Here is an 18,782-nt window from a genome sequence, read left to right as displayed (position 1 = left end):
CGTTTTTGGATTGGGCTGTTTTTTTGATATTGAGCTGCATGAGCTGCCTGTATATTTTGGAGATTAATCCTTTGTCAGTTGCTTCATTTGCAAATATTTTCTCCCATTCTGAGGGTTGTCTTTTTGCCTTGTTTATGGTTTCCTTTGCTGTGCAAAAGCTTTTAAATTTCATTAGGTCCCATTTGTTTATTTTTGTTTTATTTTTCATTTCTCTAGGAGGTGGGTCAAAAAGGATCTTGCTGTGATTTATGTCACAGAGTGTTCTGCCTATGTTTTCCTCTAAGAGTTTTATAGTGTCTGGCCTTACATTTAGGTCTTTAATCCATTTTGAGTTTATTTTTGTGTATGGTGTTAGGGAGTGTTCTAATTTCATTCTTTTACATGTAGCTGTCCAGTCTTCCCAGCACCACTTATTGAAGAGGCTGTCTTTTCTCCATTGTATATTCTTGCCTCCTTTATCAAAGATAAGGTGACCATATGTGAGTGGGTTTATCTCTGGGCTTTCTATCCTGTTCCATTGATCTATCTTTCTGTTTCTGTGCCAGTACCATACTGTCTTGATTACTGTAGCTTTGTAGTATAGTCTGAAGTCAGGGAGCCTGATTCCTGCAGCTCTGTTTTTCTTTCTCAAGATTGCTTTGGTTATTCGGGGTCTTTTGTGTTTCTATACAAATTGTGAAATTTTTGTTCTAGTTCTGTGAAAAATGCCATTGGTAGTTTCATAGGGATTGCATTGAATCTGTAGATTGCTTTGGGTAGTAGAGTCATTTTCACAATGTTGATTCTTCCAATCCAAGAACATGGTATATCTCTCCATCTGTTTGTATCATCTTTAATTTCTTCCATCAGTGTCTTACAGTTTTCTGCATACAGGTCTTTTGTCTCCTTAGGGAGGTTTATTCCTAGGTATTTTATTCTTCTTGTTGCAATGGTAAATGGGAGTGTTTCCTTAATTTATCTTTCAGATTTTTCATCATTAGTGTATAGGAATACAAGAGATTTCTGGGCATTAATTTTATATCCTACTTTACCAAATTTTATAGCTAAATTACCAAATTCACTGATTAGCTCTAGTAGTTTTCTGGTAGCATCTCTGGGATTCTCTATGTATAGTATCATGTCATCTGCAAACAGTGATAGTTTTACTTCTTTTCTGACTTGGATTGCTTTTATTTCTTCTTCTTCTCTGATTGCTGTGGCTAGGACTTCCAAAACTGTGTTGAATAATAGTGGTGAGAGTGGGCAACCTTGTCTTGTTCCTGATCTTAGTGGAAATGGTTTCAGTTTTTCACCACTGAGAACGATGTTGGCTATGGGTTTGTCATATATGGCCTTTATTATGTTGAGGTAAGTTCCCTCTATGCCTACTTTCTGGAGAGTTTTTATCATAAATGGGTGTTGAATTTTGTTGAAAGCTTTTTCTGCATCTATTGAGATGATTATATGGTTTTCCTCCTTCAATTTGTTAATATGGTGTATCACATTGATTGACTTGCATGTACTGAAGAATCCTTGCATCCCTGGAATAAACCCCACTTGATCATGGTTTACAATACTTTTAATGTGCTGTTGGATTCTGTTTGCTAGTATTTTGTTGAGGATTTTTGCATCTATGTTCATCAGTGATATTGGTCTGTAGTTTTGTTTTTTTTGTGACATCTTTGTCTGGTTTTGGTATCAGGGTGATGGTGGCCTCGTAGAATGAGTTTGGGAGTGTCCTCCCTCTGCTATATTTTGGAAGAGTTTGAGAAGGATAGGTGTTAGTTCTTCTCTAAATGTTTGAACAAATCAACTGGTCAGACCACAACTTTTCAATGTTTAAAGCAGAGTAAGCTTCCCTGTAAAAGCAGCACCTTTGTGACATTTTAACTTTAGTACTCCTCTCCTTTTTCCTCTCCCTCTCCTTCAACAGAATCCACACCAACCTCCTCATAATCCTTCCCCAGGGCAGTCATGTCCTCACGGGCCTCAGAAAACTCTCCTTCCTCCATGCCCTCACCCACGTACCAGTGAACAAAGGCACACTTGCCATACATCAGGTCAAACTTGTGGTCCAGGTGAGCCCAGGCCTCAGTGATGGCTGTGGTGTTGCTCAGCATGCACATAGCTCGCTGTACTTTGGCCAGGTCTCCACCAGGTACCATAGTGGAAGGCTGGTAATTAATGCCAACTTTGAAGCCAGTGGGGCACCAGTCCACAAACTGGATGGTATGCTTGGTCTTGATGGTGGCAATGGCAGCACTGACATCTTTGGGAACCATGTCCCACCATGGTACAACAGGCAGCAAGCCATGTATTTACCACGGAGAGGGTCGCATTTCACCATCTAGTTGGCTGGCTCAAGGCAAGCATTGGTGATGTGTGCTACAGAAAGCTGTTCATGGTAGGCTTTCTCAGCAGAGGTGACAGGGGCATATGTGGCCAGAGGGAAGTGGATAAGGGGATAGGGTACCAGGTTGGTCTGGAATTCTGTCAGATCAACATTCAGGGCTCCACACTATTTGACCTATCAACCTATTCAGGTTAGTATAGGTTGGGCACTCAACATCAAGGTTTCTACAACAGATGATAGATGGCCTCACACTGTCTACCGTGAAGGCACAATCAGAGTGCTCCAGGGTGGTGTGGGTGGTGAGGATGGAATTATAGGGTTCAACTACAGCTGTGGAAACCTGAGGGGCTGGGTAAATGGAGAACTCCATCTTGGACTTCTTGCCATAATCGACAGACAGATGCTCCACCAGCAGGGAGGTGAACCCAGAACCAGTTCACCCACCAAAGCTGTGGAAAACCAAGAAGCCCTGAAGACTTGTGCACTCGTCAGCCGGTTTCTGAATTGGATCTAAGACGAGGTCAATGATCTCCTTGCCAATGGTGTAGTGACCTCAGGTATAGTTATTGGCAGCATCTTCCTTGCCTGTGATGAGCTGCTCAGGGTGGAAGAGCTGGCGGTAGGTGCCAATGCAAACTTCATCAATGACCGTGGGTTCCAGGTCTACAAACACTGCCCTGGGCACATGCTTGCCAGTGCCTGTCTCACTGAAGAAGGTGTTAAAGGAGTCATCTCCTCCCCCAATCGTCTTGTCACTTGACATCTGGCCATCGGGCTGGATGCCGTGTTCCAGGTAGCAGAGCTCCCAGCAAACACTGCCGATCTGGACACCAGCCTGGACAACATGGATGGAGATGATAGCTGCTGTTTTGTGGCTGCCAAGCAGATGGCAGACAGGAGGAGGAGAGGCTGTTGCTTCTTACAGCGCGACTCTTAGGCAGTCGATGTAAGAGAAACTGCCTGACTTATCAATCACAAATGCTCCACCACCCTCACGTCACCTATGCACATACACACATACAAACACAGTTGTTTTGATCCAGGCATACCAAAATTCTTTCAGGTCCTTGGATTCACCAAATTCTCTCTCACTTACTTTTCAGGGCTTCACCTATGTTTTTTTTCTCTCTGCCTATAACATTCTCTCATTTCCCTGGTCTGGCTCACTTCTAGCAATCCTTCAGATTCCAGGTTAGATGTCATTTCCTCCAGGAAGCCTTCTCAGACTCCTCCTGTTTTTTGTTAAGAATTCTTTCCCTCAGGCTTCCCTGGTGGCACAGTGGTTGAGAGTCCGCCTGCCGATGCAGGGGACACGGATTTGTGCCCCGGTCCAGGAAGATGCTACATGCCGCGGAGCGGCTGGGCCCGTGAGTCATGGCCACTAAGCCTGCGCGTCTGGAGCCTGTGCTCCGCAAAACGGGAGCGGCCGCAACAGTGAGAGGCCCGCGTACCGCAAAAAAAAAAAAAAAAAATTCTTCTCCTATATTCCCCAGAGCACCCTATACATCTATACTACATAACCCCGCTATCTTGTAATTAGTTACTTTTCTGTATCCCCATTAGACTGGAGGCTTTAAGAAGACAGAGAAGATATCTTTGATGCTCACCACTGTACTCCCAGCTTTCAGGACCAGGCCTGATGGGCATTTGTTAAATGACATACTGAAGAGCCTTCTCTATGTTTCAGAAAACTTCCCTATAAGTAAGATTTCTATTAAGTCTATGTAAAGTTGACCAGAAAGTCAAAAAAGGGACCTGAATGATTTTCCAATTCTGCTTACATACTTTCCAAATGAGAAAAATAAGATGTGCCCTCATTCCATAAATACAGGCAAAAGTTACTCCCTAAGTTAGTTTCAGTTACCATTTAAGGTTTTGTTGGTTTCCCATGGGGACATAACTGCTTTATTCTAATCAGCTACCTTTTTAACTGATTGCTTTGCTCACTGACAATTAGACACAGCAACCAACTGTGCCTCTGTCAACAGTTAAAACTTTCTATAACCTGAAACACGAGACAAGACAGCAGCAAAAGTTCATCTAGACAGCCACAAAAGTTCTTCCACAACTCCTAACTCTGAGAGAGAGAGCGAGCCATGCTGCCTTACCCCTAATTATTCCTTTTCCTATATTTAACTCTTTTTCTTGCCTTAGGTTTTTAAATTATCTTAGAAGTCACTACATACTGCTTACATACTGCTTACATAGATCATCAATCAGTATCTTTCAAAAAACCAGCCCTCCAAAGGGAAAGCTTTTGATGCCTAGAAATTAACTAATTAATGAATATTTCAGATTATCACGCATAATGGATGCTCAATAAAATTTAGTTAAACCTCATCAAGGGTTTCTCCTGTGCTATGAATTAATGCCAAACACATTGTATACACTGATAAAAATGTTTAAAAAATTATTTTCAAAAGGAATCAATATTCAATTTTACATTAGGTTCGGTGGCAGTCAGTTGACATGACATAATATTAATTCTAACTCTTCAGTGCTAGACAAAGATAAACTTTCCTTTTCTCCCTTAATATACTGATATGTTGATCAATGATAAGTTGCAGCAATAATGATTTTTAAATAGTATACTGCATGCTTTATTGCTGACTCACACATGAGCTCAGTTTCTTTAGGATGACTGTTTAACCACAATATCATCCCAACACTGCAAGCAAATCTGTAACTCGTGTCATACCTCCTGAGTTCGAAGACCAGTACGAAGGGAATTTCGTACTGATCATCCTTAACGTAAGAAAACTTAGGAAAACTGATATTGTTATCTTAAAACCACCACCTACAAAGGTTGGTTAAAAAAAAATTACTAAATTATGGAACACTGCCACATACTACAATAAATTTATAAGTAGAATAAAATTATTTTAGTGCCTACTTGGTGAATCTTTCGTTTAGTCTTACACACATTTATTGAACACCTATTAAATACCAGGTACAATGTTATTCACTGAAGACATGAGAAGTGAAGGATATGATCTGCACCCTTGAGAAATTCCCTAATATAAACGGCTGCTCTCCTAGGAACACAGCCCCAGATGAGATGCTTTGAAGATGAATGTAAGAACAATAAAACAAATCTACATTTTTCTTATTCATTCCCAAAATATGCACTCTGATTTAAAACTTCCTACAGTTGCTATGTATCAACCAAAAAAAAACCCCAAAAAATCCATCATATAATATGGCACTATCTTATGTATCTCTGATAAATCACACTTCCAGGACAGAGGTATCACCATCCAGTCATAGCTTACACTAACTCCAAGAAATGTTGCTTTAAGCAATAAAAAATAAACAAAAACTCTTCTAAGAAAGTAAATGACCAAACTTAAATTTAATTAATGACAATAGCAAACATCACACAAAGCCAATTCTCATTTTTCACTGCAATTTATTCCTCCCTAAGATTCAAAAAAGATGCTACTTGCAAATAGTAGTAATGTGTTCTACAGGTAGAATCTTTTTTCTATAATACAGTTGACCCTTGAACAAACACAGGGGTTAGGGATGCCAACACTCTGCACAGTCAAAAATCTGCATATAACCTACAGTCCTCCTTATACTCCCTTCCTCCATATCCTCACTTCTGCATCCTTGGATTCAATCAACCAAGATCGTCTGATACTGTAATATTTACTATTGAAAAACTCTGCAAAAAATAGACCTGCGCAGTTCACACCCATGGTGAATGTTCAAGAATCAACAGTATAATATTGTAAAAAGAGATAATATATATTTCAAGAATTCAAAAAAAGATGTCAACTTCATATTAAAGACCAGTTATGAATACTGGACAATTTCCCATTTTTCTGCTTCTAACCTTAGGGCATTCCACAGCTCCTTTGCCTCTACCAGAAGACTAAGCGACTAAGAAAGAATATTAAGCTCAATTAATCAATTATTTATAAATACCTCATGGAAGTACACCTTTTTTGTTATTTAAAATTTTGTTTCCATTTGGGGAGAGAGGTTGGGAAAAGAAGGAAGCTAAAATAAAAGTTAATAGAGGGAGGGTTGGATTGGGAGTTTGGGACTAGCAGATACAAACTAATATATAGAGGACAGATAAACAACAAGATCCTATTGTATAGCACAGGGAACTATATTCAGTATCTGGTAATAAATTAAAATGGAAAAGAATATGAAAAAGAATTAATATATGCATATAACTGAATCACTCTGCTGTACACCAGAAACTAACATAACATTGTAAATCAACTATTTCTTAAAAAAAGTTAATAGATACGAGGGAAATTTGAAGACAAAAAGTCACAGACGTGATCCTGGAAGGACTGACACAACTAAGGAAAGGCTCGAGCAAAGGGCAGGGCACAGTCAAGGTAGTACCTGAAGCCAGGATTCAAAGCAAACAGCATGTCTCAAGTCACCCAACCATCAGGGATTTCAGAGTAGAAAATCTGCAAGTAGGGGCAAAACAGGCAGCCTTCTAAAAAAAATGAGGTATCTATCTATGGACAGATGTCAAACAACAGTGGAAAGTACTGTTAAAAAACCAAAGATACCTAACTATGCAGAGTCAGCTACTCCTTGTATTAGGAAGAAAGTGAGGAATATATGCTCATATGTGTGTAGAAGGTCTCTAGAAGAAGACACAAACCATGTAGCCGTGCTGTCTGAACAAAGACACTTACTTTTGTATTTCTGTATACCCTTTTATACCTCTTTATTATTTTTTTAAACAACTTATTCCAAAAAGAAAAGTCTATTCAGATTACAAGTTAAGCAGATAGAAATAGAGAGAGATTAGAGGTTAAGAAGTATTTGTAATTTAAAGCCAGGAAAACAGTCCAAAGCAAAAGCTAAAGTGTGAAGCAAAGAAAATGAGTCAAAACTGGTCAAGCAGTCAGTACAGCACACATGGGGTTGGTGGACCTAAAAAATGAGTCAACTCCTTCCTCAGCCTTTTACGAACTTCCAGCTTGGGTAGGAATTAATACCAGGCCAAAGAGAGCCCAGTTTAGGCAGGAGACCATGAATCCTTTAAGCAAAGCTGATACCGGAACTGAAGACAACTATCTTGAGCTTGAAGACAAAGGCAGATATCCTAACACATTACTACTGCCCAACCTGGTTTACCCTGTGAAGGTTAACAAGAGCAAAAGCATAGACTTCAAAGTTCTATCTTCAAATACCTGTCAGATACAAAACACCACCAAGATTGTTCTTTAAATGCAATGTGTGTGACCCAGCTGTAATGGAAAGAGTCTAGAAAGAGAGGAGTCATTGAGGGGCTGCTTGGGAGTAGAATGAGACCGGGAGAAACTTACACGAGTCTCAGGATGAGAAGGGATCTTAGACCCTAAGTCATGAGGCCCCAACTTCCAGCTCATCCTCTCAAGGTTTCAGTCAGCCAAGGCTTAAATACCTCAGTGCTAAAGAAGAGCTACCTTAGGAGACTTGAGATTATCCAGATACGTAAGAGATTACTATCTTGAGGAAATTAGAATTACTTAGCTATGAGATACACTAATGAAGTAAAAGAATTCCTTTTTTAATCCAAAATTAGTTTCTTTGTACCATTCAGCATATTTCTAAATCATCTCTAATTTAAATGATAGGGTACTTAGAGAATTTAAATTATAGTATTTTCAAAATTTGTTTGGGGAAAAAAAAAAAACTCAGAAGGCAAATTTACCAGGGACATTTAAGAAAGAACATATTACCCATTTCACAGTCCCTTTCCTTCAGCTTTGCAAAGAAACAATAAACACAGAAAACAGATACAACCACAGTGCAATGGAAAAACACGTAATTTCCTTTTTAAATATTCACCTTCCAAAGTTAAAAAAATATATAGATTTTGGGTACAGGAGCTTATTGAGAAGGTATTTTTTACAAGACAAAGCACAAATAAATGAAACAATTCTAACTTCTTAATCAAATAACACTATAATAAACTGAAGCAGTATAAAATAACTTCGTTAATCCCAAATTATGAATTTTTAAAAAAGAAACCTATATAGCAAGGAATATGACTATGTGAAGCTATTACCTTCATTTCCATGATATGAGAAAGAACAAAAAGAATTTTTATCTCTATACTAAAAGTAGCTAACAGAAACTCTAACTACAAATAAAAACTAACCATTCTTCTGTTATGCCAGAAATGTATTTAAATACTGCCTCTAATTAGAAAAATTTTAATTGTATTTACCACAGGAGAATTTGACGTATTATTTATTTCTGTTAACCAAGGGCAATTATCAAAAGTAAAAAACAACAACAAAAAACACAGTAAAATATGTTATACCACCATCCAACATTAAGCATAGGCATATGGTATACACGAAATATTTACTGACTTAAATATACATAAAAGCAATGCCATAAGGACTACAGATGAAAAGTGTAAGAAATGAATCTTAGACTCAGAAATTTATTTTAGATTAAAGAACAATCTATTTCTTAGAATCCTAAAGTAAATCAAATAGATACTACTTCCCTTTAAAATGATTTAAAAACAAGCACCTCAAAAAATTTCTCAATACAAAACAAATGGTTTCATATAAATTATCTTTTTCTTTGAATCTCAGAAATTTTTCATTATGATATAATAAGCTTTAAAATAATAACAAAAGATAGTCTAACCCTTTAATTGCCCACCACTTAGGTGTCCATCAGTCATGTATGTTTGCTTGTTCATATTTGATTTAATAGCCTGCAATGTCAGAGAAGCCAAATCCACAAGAGGTGGACAAGTGGATCATAAGAATCACAGCAACCTAAGACTTTACAAAACACTGTAGTTCTAACAGTTCTCAACCATTTATACTTAGTGAGCAACACCTACTTTAGAGCACTGGATTGTAACTGCACAAATATACTTATTATATATCCATTATTATAGCAATCTAATGGAAAGAAAAGCTAAACAAATATATCTAAATATCAGGGCTGGAATAATCTTTTTTCTATCTGTGCTCTACTAAAGATATTGAAACTCCAGGGTTAGGTAGGAGATGGTGAGTCACATAAACAGAGATGATAAAGTAATTAATCTAGAACAAGGGACATCTCAGACATTCTGAGTAAATAATCTACTCTGTCAAAGCTCATAAAGACCCTGTATAATCTACTACCGTCCTTTGAGAGTTTATAAAGAACATGCCAAAAAATAACAATGAATCTTTGCCAGCAAATATACCACATATTTCTTTAAACCATACTAAATACTTTTTAAATTAGTATATAATATATAGTACTGAAAAGGAATCTCTATCAAGTCAATATTTACTCATCCACTTTTTAAAAATGACAATCAAAAGTATTCTGTAAAGAAAACCAATGTATACATTTTATTTTTAAAAAATTATTTCTAAGGATTTCTAGGTAGTTTTTAGCTACTATGTGAAGATTGAAAATACATCCTAAAACATTCATACCTGATCGAAAGCACTCAATTATTTGCTGAATACCAGATTTGGATGTCTGTAGTGGTTGCTGTAACAAAGGAGCATCTCCAGGTTCCAGGATATAAACTACATGGAAGACAAACACCCAACCCAATCCCCACAAAAAAAGGGTTATTTATTTAAATCATTTACTATTGAAGTAAAACAATGGTTTGCTATAATCATGTTAATGACAATCACACTTTTTTGTATATACTCCACCATTATCTTTGTAAGGCAAAATGAAATAATGGGAAAAATGTAACTAAAATTTTTCTCAATTCAAGGTGAAACTAAGGCTACTGAGACTATGCATTAAGTTCAAATGCAAAGATCTTACTATTTTGGTGTTAGTTAGTACATATTAGTCATGTTTGCCTTTTTATTCCCCTTGAAGAGGAACCACTATATTTAACCAAAATTCTAGGGCAATGATAACCTAGCCACACCTCATAAACCATTCCAAAACTCTCCGGACAATCTAGTACAGCTCTCTGGGCAATTAAGAGAGCAAAACTCAAAAACCACTACCTAAGGAAAGAACTGGTCAAGTGCACAACGACAGATGTACAAGAAAGTTCACTGCAGCACTCTGCAGTACTGTAAATAATTGAGAAAAATTTCAAACAACTTAGAAGTCTCTCAAAAGGAACCAGACTAAATAAACTATGAAATATCCATACAACAGAATCTCTCATGGCTCTTACACAGCATGAGCTAGGTCTACATGTACTGACAACAAAGGATGTCAATACTACATTGCTAAGCAACAAAAACAGGTTATAGAATATGACCTCAATTATATTAATATATATTTCAGTAGCTACAGAAAGAAATAAATTTAAGGTATATGTGTGTCTATGTATAAATGCTAATATAAACACAGAAAGTCTGATGGAATACCAACGAAATTTAACAATGGTTCTTTCCATCAGGGTGGGTTTATAGGGGTGATTTTCACTTTCTGCCTCACACTTCACTAGCCTGGGCTTTTGGAAGTGTGCACTTTAGAAAGTAAGCATTTTTATAATAAGTAAAAATAATATTCCCATTGTAAAAGTAAAAATTTTCATATACAGAGGTCTATATCATGCCTGCTTTCCAAAATTCCCAGAGTAGCAGTATAAATATATAATATAAATAAGATTATGGTAATAAGAAACAAGGTAAGTGAAAAGGAAAACTGAAGTTTCCCATCAGATATCAAATAAAGAGATAGTTGTGGTGGAGAAAAATTGGCCATTTTAATTACCTCTTTTTTTTCAATATGTTATAATGTTTTACCGTCTTAACCTAGATGATATTTTACCATCATCTGCTCAGTGTGAGAAGATAAGGAGGGTTACTTCAGTAATGTGTGCTGCTACTGCTTCAGGGCCCAGGCTTGGACAGCATTTAGCTGTCTGATAAGGCCTGCTAGGTTATGTGTAGAGACACAGCCTTAGATTCTCATTTTGGTTTCAACTCTTAAGTTCAGCGTACACAAAGGGGAGGAACTATGTCTCAGGACCAAATCATTCCATTAAGCAAAATTTTCCCAATTTTAAGAGAAACTCTGAGGTGTTTTTAAGAACATACACACAAATACAACTCATTTTGGGAATATCTGACATTGGCACTAACTGCAGTGGTTAAGAACAGAAGACTCCAGACCTGGACTGATTGCGCTGAAATTCTTTTGCTACCAATAACTAGATACCACTAGGGCAAATTACACTCTCTGATTTCTCTGTTCTCACCTCTAAAATGCAGATAATAAAAGTACCCAAATCATAGGGTTGTGCGAGGATTAAATTGGCTAATGCAGGTACCTGGTTATATCAGAGCCTGGAATATAGTAAAGACTCAATAAATGTTCTAGCACCATCATCATCATAATCTACAAATCAACTGCCTTCCTGACACCAAAAACTGAAAAATCTTTTCCAAAATCTAAGAGAAGTAGAATGCAACCCCTTAGAGAAACAACAGTAGAAGTTTGTAAGTAGACTGATGATATCATTTATTTAGGTTAGATGTTCTTTCCAGTATTTGTACACTGTAACAACCAATAACTGATTATAAAAAATAACAACTACAGAAGATAGGGTAGAAGTTATACAATTTTAAAGAACTAAAAAGCTCGAAGGCCTGGCTCTGTAAGTGACAAGAATTCTAGAAAGGAAGAATGAAAAAAAGAGTAATGAATAAGGGAGAAATATGGGGGAAAAAAATGGAAACTTCTCCTTAGAGCCCCCTTTCTTCATTTAGGTATATGCTCCAGAAAACTTCCTGTAATACACTAACTTCCACTTCCACATAACAACATCTGATTTTAAAGCTAGAGCAAAATTTTGTTACCCATAACCATCACTGGTACCACCAGAATACATACACATCCTGAGATACCATTCAAAATAACCCCAGGGTTAGTTCAGTTATGAGTGGACACATTCATTTGGTATACACATCTGTGTAGGTCCCCTTGTAAGAAACTTTTCTTTCTTCATGAAAACATACTCTCAATCCTAAAAAAACTTTATATGTTAGTATTTTATAAAATTTCCTCTTACATATCCTAACATCCCTCCCAAGATCAGGTTACATGACCATTCAGGAAAAAAGGAGCATCTCTCTCCAGCCAAAAAACACAAACGCTCAGAAGTTAACACCTTTCTTTACATCCTTCCAAGAACACACTTCCCAGAATAAAACACCCACTTTTTTAAGTCTCTCCTACCTTAAAATAAGCCCCTTAAAATATCCTTCTACCTATGATGTCTGAGATTTGCTTTCAAACAGTAGAGAGTAGGGGAGCAGTTGGAGGATAGAGAAGGGAACTGTGGGGAGGGGAGAATACAGATCAAAAGAGCTTGTCCACATATTGATAACTGATGGAGTTGTGTAATGGCTACATCAGGTTCCTTATACCATTCTCTCTACTTCTGAACATCTGAAAATTTCTCTAACAAAAAACTTTCTTAAAACATAACTAAGAATATTTTACATACACTGATAGACTTATAACACCACCCCTCAATACAAATTGATCCATCCTATCAAAACCTGCTCAGGAACACACTGCTCTCATTCAGAACTCACCTATCGTTCATAATCCAAAGGAGGTCAGACCTCTTGGGACAGCTCATTAAAAGATCTTCTCAAACATCATGTCACCGTCTTTCCTCCATCTGAGGGCATCCTCTTTTTAAAACTACCATAACATACTCCTCTCAATAATGGCCCATACCTTCCTCTGAAATAATGACAATTAACTACCCCGTAAGTTAAACTTTTGGCTTTCCACTGAACTAAATCCTCAGGAAGTGTCTACTTCTAACTAAGAAAGTGAAGAAATACCAACCACTTTTGACATGACAGTCTGAAAAATAAGTTGCATGGGAAAAGTTCCTGGCAAAATAAAGTTGAAATTTTTCAATTAATGCAACTTATCTGAATTTGTGTTAATGAGGGAGAAAAAGCAGAAAAGTTCCAACACATATTTAAAAGTTCAACTCTGGAAAACCTCTTTAAAAAGACATTAAAGTATCTAGAAAACTTTAATTACCAGAATATATACTTTATAAATAAGGTATGGTCACAAATTATCTTACTTGTTTACTTACGTCTATCTCTTCCCACTCAAACGTTCCATGAGGGGGTGAGCTTTATCTGTTTTGTTCACCACTTATATCCCCATTGCCTTGAATAGTGCCTAGCCCCTAACCGGTGCTCCATAAAGATTTGTCAAAGAAATAAAGAAATGAGTGACCAAATAAATTTCTTCCTAAATAAGAAGTTTTAATATGATGATTTAATTAACTAATGCAACTCAAATGACTTCTCAGAAAAAAATGGAATAAAAAGACAGTGGAACACAAGTATAAGAAGTCATTCACAGCTTTGTACTTCAAAACTAGCAAAATCCATTCAACATTTGGCAAAACGTTAAGTGATATATCATCACTTCAAAGATACAAAATATGCAGCAGAAAGGATGGTGAAAGGTAGGTAGATCAGGAACAGTTGAATAAACACTGGATTCCACCCTGGGATTGCCTGTTTTACTAGAAGAGGTATTATTTTCAGCAAATCAGTGGGGATAGGGTCATAGTACAAATTTTATTCTCATGTGTACCAAAGTGTTCCGAAAATAGTTCTTCCCCTTTTACCATTGCCATTTTTTCCCATTATACAAAAAAAGTACTCTACTTTACATGAACTCTACTGTGACAAAACCAAGTACATTAGTGCAGTTAAAATACTCCAACAAAACAACAAGCAAAAGTATTAAAAAGTCCTAATAACTTTTAGGTCAAAAATAATGATAAACAACTGCCTTTGAACTGTAACAGAAGAGCCCTTAGCTGGTTTAGTGACTGTGTATTCAAGGATTCCCTTTTTAAGCTGTATCTCTAAATGTTTGTGACAAAGCACATCATACTTCTAATAAGCAGAGAAACTATTAAGAGTTTATATATCACATTTATTAAAGGGTTGTAATACTCTTCATGAGCCTTCAAAAAGCAACTTCTTCATTTCATAAATTCAACTCAAAAGAGTTCCACTGAACAAACTATCCTAAAAATATTTATGTATTCTATCTAAATATTCAGATTTTGCAACAATGTGCTCTGTCCAAGAAATTTCTTTAAGAGGTTCCACTTAACAAAACCTGATTCTTCCAACAAGTTGACTTCAGCAAACTTTTCTTAGCCCAAACTAAACTCATTTTTAAGTTTAAGCATTATTCTGTCTCTAAGCACTATCAAAGCACGAGAAACTTTTAGTTTTTAAAAATTTACATGAAACAGCTTCCTCGAAAATAATGCCAGTATTCTACTACCCAGTTTTTCCTTTCTCTTCAGTTTTAAACATTCACAGAACATGAGGGTATACTACTAACTGCAGGCTGCCTTGAAAGAAAAGGAAAGGGGATTGAGTAATTGATCTTGTGGAAAAGATTTAAGGTGACACTTGCAGTACTTTTTTTAAGAGATCAAGCAGGGGAGATCTCTTGTTTGTACAAGCTTTTAGCTTCATAACTGGTTTTATGCTGGGGGAAATTATAGCCTGCTTAGTTAGGAATGTCTTCTTGGGCAGGAGGTAAGGAGAACTAAAAGAAAACAGAAGGCAGAGCGGCTCTGGTGGAGGGCAAAGTAACTGAAGAAAGGCGTATACCTGGTTCACAGCATCCGTGATGATGGTGGTCAGTCTGACAGTATTTGTCCCTTAAAGGCATTTTCAGTGGGCGCGACCTACTTTCCTTTCACTGTAAGAAGCTCTTCATTGCGGCTTGGCTGTTGAAAGAAGCACAAACCCGTCACTCAGCCTGAACTTCCTGGGGGGGTTCTGGCTGCATTTTCCAGAAACGTTCCCCTCACCCGCCCTCCGCTTGCCCTCCGCTTGCCCTCCACAGCCCTGCACCCTCCTCTCGAACTGAGAAAGAAAAACGCACGAAGGCTTCTTCAGCCCGAACTCCCGCACAGGTTCACCGCCCTACCCGGAAACGCAGCCCCGGGCGCGCAGGGCAAGGGCCTGGCCGGCTGCGCGGGCGGCGGCGGCGGTGGCGGCCTCGCCTTCCCGGGCGGGCGCGCGCGGAGACGGTGGCGCGGAGCGCAGCGGGCACGGCCGGCGCCGGGGCCCGTGGGGCGGGGGGCGCGGCGGCCGGGCGGCCGAGGTGTAGCTCCCGCCGGCGGCCGGCCCACGTCGCGCCCTCCCGCGACGCACGTGCGCCAGGGTCTCCCCGGCTGAACCCCCGTCCCCCCAACCAAGTGCGCCCAACTTACTGAACTCTTAGGGCGGGCCGACGGGCGGGCGGAAGGAAGGAAGGCAGGCCGGACGGCCGCGGGGACAGCCTGGCGTGAGAGGCGGCTTCGGGCCCCACCTGGCGCAGCCTCGCCGGACCGCGCGAAGGTACCGGGGTTCGGGCCAGACGCGCTCCCAGAGATTCCCCGCCGGCGCTGACGCGGAAGCGCCGCAGCTCACCACGTCCCTCCGCGGCCCGAGGCGACGGCTGTGGCGGCGGCTCACGGCGTCCCTCCGCGCTGTGGAGCTGGCGGGCGGGCTGACGGCGCGCGGGCGCAGGCAGTTGACAGGAGGTACCGCCCCGCAGCCGCTGCCGCCGCCACCGAAGGAGCCGGAACCGGAGCGGGCAGGACCCGAGGCGCCCCTTGCCAGGGCAACGGCTGCCGCCGGAGCCCGGCTCCCCTCAGCGCCGCTCCACCTGCGACGGTCCCTCAGGCTTTTGGAGAGGGGCGGGGAAGGATGGGGGTTTCCCCCGCCTTGGGCTCCTTTTGGTAATAGTTGTTGTTTCAGGAAACTTTATTAAGTCAGTCTCTCTCTTTCTCTGTCTGCCCCTCCACGAAGAGCCTGAGCTGCCGCCGCAGAGCGGGTAGGAAGGGGGAAGCAGAGACTCGCCGGCTGCGACAGGGAGCGACTGACTGACCCCGGACGGAGATGGGGCGAGGGCAGGAAGTGACAAGCTCTCGGAGTGGGTGGGGGGAGTGTGGCCGGCACGCCCGGGAGCGCCGCGCGCATGCGCCCAGCCCGGCGCCCCCGACGGTGGGGTGGCGACGCTCTGCGGCCGGGCGCGGGGAGGGAGCCGGGGCGGGTGGCGCGGCCCGGGTCTCGAAGCGGCCGTACTCCCGCACGTCCCCGGCGGACTGGGAGCCGAAGTCCTGGGCTTCGCGGGCCGAGAGGTGTGAGGCCCCTGGTGCGGTGATTGCGCCCGGGAGACGGACTGCTGGGCAACCAAACTGTTGCTATCGCTTTTCTTCTTTCGGTGGAACCGAAACGGGAGGCTTGTAAAAGCAAGGGAGGGAACTGTAGGAAAAGGCTTGGCAAATGCGTAAGCCGTAAATCGTGGTGATTCCGAAAAAGTTGTCATAAATGGTACAAGTGGAACTTTTTTTTTTTTAAACCCAACAATTTCCGAAGTGTGTCTCTCAGAACTTCGGGGGTTTTAGCAGGTCCTTGGGAGGAATACAACCTAGTTGGTGGAAGATCGGTATTGATTGCAGCTGCGCTCCGCTTCTGGCACCTGAAAGTGAAGTTGGGTCACGTGGGCTGTACGCACTTTTTCTCATCGGCGCTCTCTTCCAGCTTGGAAAATCCCCCAAGATCGCAGTGGTCTGTCAAATTCAGCAAACCCGTGTGCCGCTGCTCGGGGGCAGGAGAGACGCCTCCCCCGCCTTCTCCCCCAACGCCTAGGATGGAATTCTTGCTCCAGAAGCAAATATGAAAATTTTAAGACAGAAGAAGCCCCTTTGCTTTGTTTATCTCCATCTCTCCCCCCCGCCACCCCCAAGATCCACTTCGTAGTTAGCTTGCCAGTTTTCGGATCCCTGAAAAACAAAGTTTCGTAGATAGGCTTTTGGAAAAACAAATGAGTGACTGAAATCTATTTTCAGAATTAAAAGTTAAGTTTGTAGTAGACCCAGTAATTGATAAATTTGTTACTGTAAAAATATTGAATGGAACATTTGCATAGGTCCTAAGGGACTGTAGCAGCTTGGTTATAGGGGTGACAGGAAAAGGATAGGAAAATGAAAAACTTTTTAAAAGGAATTCCACGTACTGTACATTCTACATACTAACTGGTTACCTTAGTATGTTTGATCTCTTTATCTGTCCCATTGTCAAGAAGCAATACAAAACATCAAACTAAAATGAAATGCCACAATTTATAAACCAGTGTAAAATAAACTACGTCCACATGATGGTGTTATGAAGCCAATTTAAAAAATCACATTTTTATAATATTGTGTGTAATATGCTTAAGCAAAAAAATAGAAAAAAATTTTAAACGTGACCCTTAACAGTGGATTTTATTTAACAGTGGAGATCTTTGGTAAAATTTGAGGTGAAATATTGTCTTCACTTTTGGAAGATCTTTTCCTACTTTAATAAGCAAATTTATCATAGGTTTAAAAAATGAATATACAATTTTAAGTTTTCATAAACCTGAAAAGGCATCTCTTTGGATATGTAAGAGTTGTAAATGTTTGCTGACCAGATGTGAATAAAAAATGTTTAGTTTCCTGAGTAAATGCAGTATTATTTATATTGTACTTCAAAGTGGTCATTACTAGAGGGTCCTCAAAATTGCTTGTTAATAGAATAAGTTTTAAACAATTTTTGAAAAATTAGAATTATAGACAAGATTGTAATGTGCATGTGGGTAGAACAAATATTGAACCCTGAATCATAGAATTTTAAAGAGGAAAAGAAACCATGGAAGTTACATAGTAAACCTTACTTTATAGGCAGAAAACTGAAACCCAGATAGGTTAACTGATTTGCTGAAGGTCACACAGTAACAGAACTGGGTCTAGGACCTAGATCATTCCCTTTATAAAATAACAATGCTAGTATCTGACATGTTTTGCGTAATATGTTTTAAGCTCAAGCATTAACTCATTTAATCCTAACAACAATTCAATGAGATTTTGTTATCATTCCATTCTTCAGGGGGAGAAACTGAGGCAAAGAATAGTTAAATAACTCATCAAGGTTACAGCTGATAGGCAACTGAACCAGCATTTGAACCCAAACGGTATGGCTCTGGAACTCATGACCTTAGTCACTATGTTATGCTGGCTATATACTGTGTTGCCTACACTGTACCACAGCTGTTTTAGATCACATTGTATGTGAAAGATGAGCCAGTGGATCCTGTCATTTGTGAAAGGTGTTAAAATGCCACGTACAAGTTCACGAAGCGGGAATGGAGTTGCTGAAATCACAACTGAATTTCACAGGGCCCTAGAGTTTAAAGAGACTTTGAACATCTTCTAGAATTTTCACCCTACCTCTAAAAACACTATGCACAAACCATCACAGAAAAATTGTCTTCCCTTTTCGTTGTTCACTGCAGCAACCTAGGTGATACATCATTACAGCTTTAAGGAAATTTTTGATCCTTAAAGTCTGCAAGTGCATCCTAATGATTAACCTAAGACCCTCTTACAGTTTAAAAATATTCCCTCATCTTCAAGGCTAGAGAATATATATGTGAGTGTGTGTATGTGTATATATTA

General features: G+C 39.7%; 1 protein-coding gene and 1 pseudogene across 2 annotated transcripts in view; both read right to left on the bottom strand.

Moving 5' to 3' along the window:
- The window catches only part of ZNF800 (zinc finger protein 800), a 49,262-nt gene extending 33,079 nt beyond the window's left edge, over positions 1-16,183 (bottom strand). For both annotated transcript variants that reach the window (XM_030853691.3, XM_030853693.3), the window contains exons 1-3: positions 15,531-16,183; positions 14,923-15,041; positions 9,754-9,849 (exon numbers count right to left, since the gene is read on the bottom strand). In XM_030853691.3, the coding sequence (XP_030709551.1) occupies positions 9,754-9,849; positions 14,923-14,983 (157 nt within the window). In that variant the 5' untranslated portion in view covers positions 14,984-15,041; positions 15,531-16,183. The remainder of the gene's footprint in view (positions 1-9,753; positions 9,850-14,922; positions 15,042-15,530) is intronic.
- On the bottom strand, positions 1,790-3,110 carry LOC115851627 (tubulin alpha-1A chain-like; annotated as a pseudogene).
- Positions 16,184-18,782: the final 2,599 nt, after the last annotated feature.

This window comes from Globicephala melas, chromosome 9 (assembly GCF_963455315.2).
Source record: "Globicephala melas chromosome 9, mGloMel1.2, whole genome shotgun sequence".
Taxonomy (NCBI): Eukaryota; Metazoa; Chordata; class Mammalia; order Artiodactyla; family Delphinidae; genus Globicephala; species Globicephala melas.
Note: the sequence above shows the minus strand (reverse complement) of the source record. Positions and strands in the feature narration are given on the sequence as shown.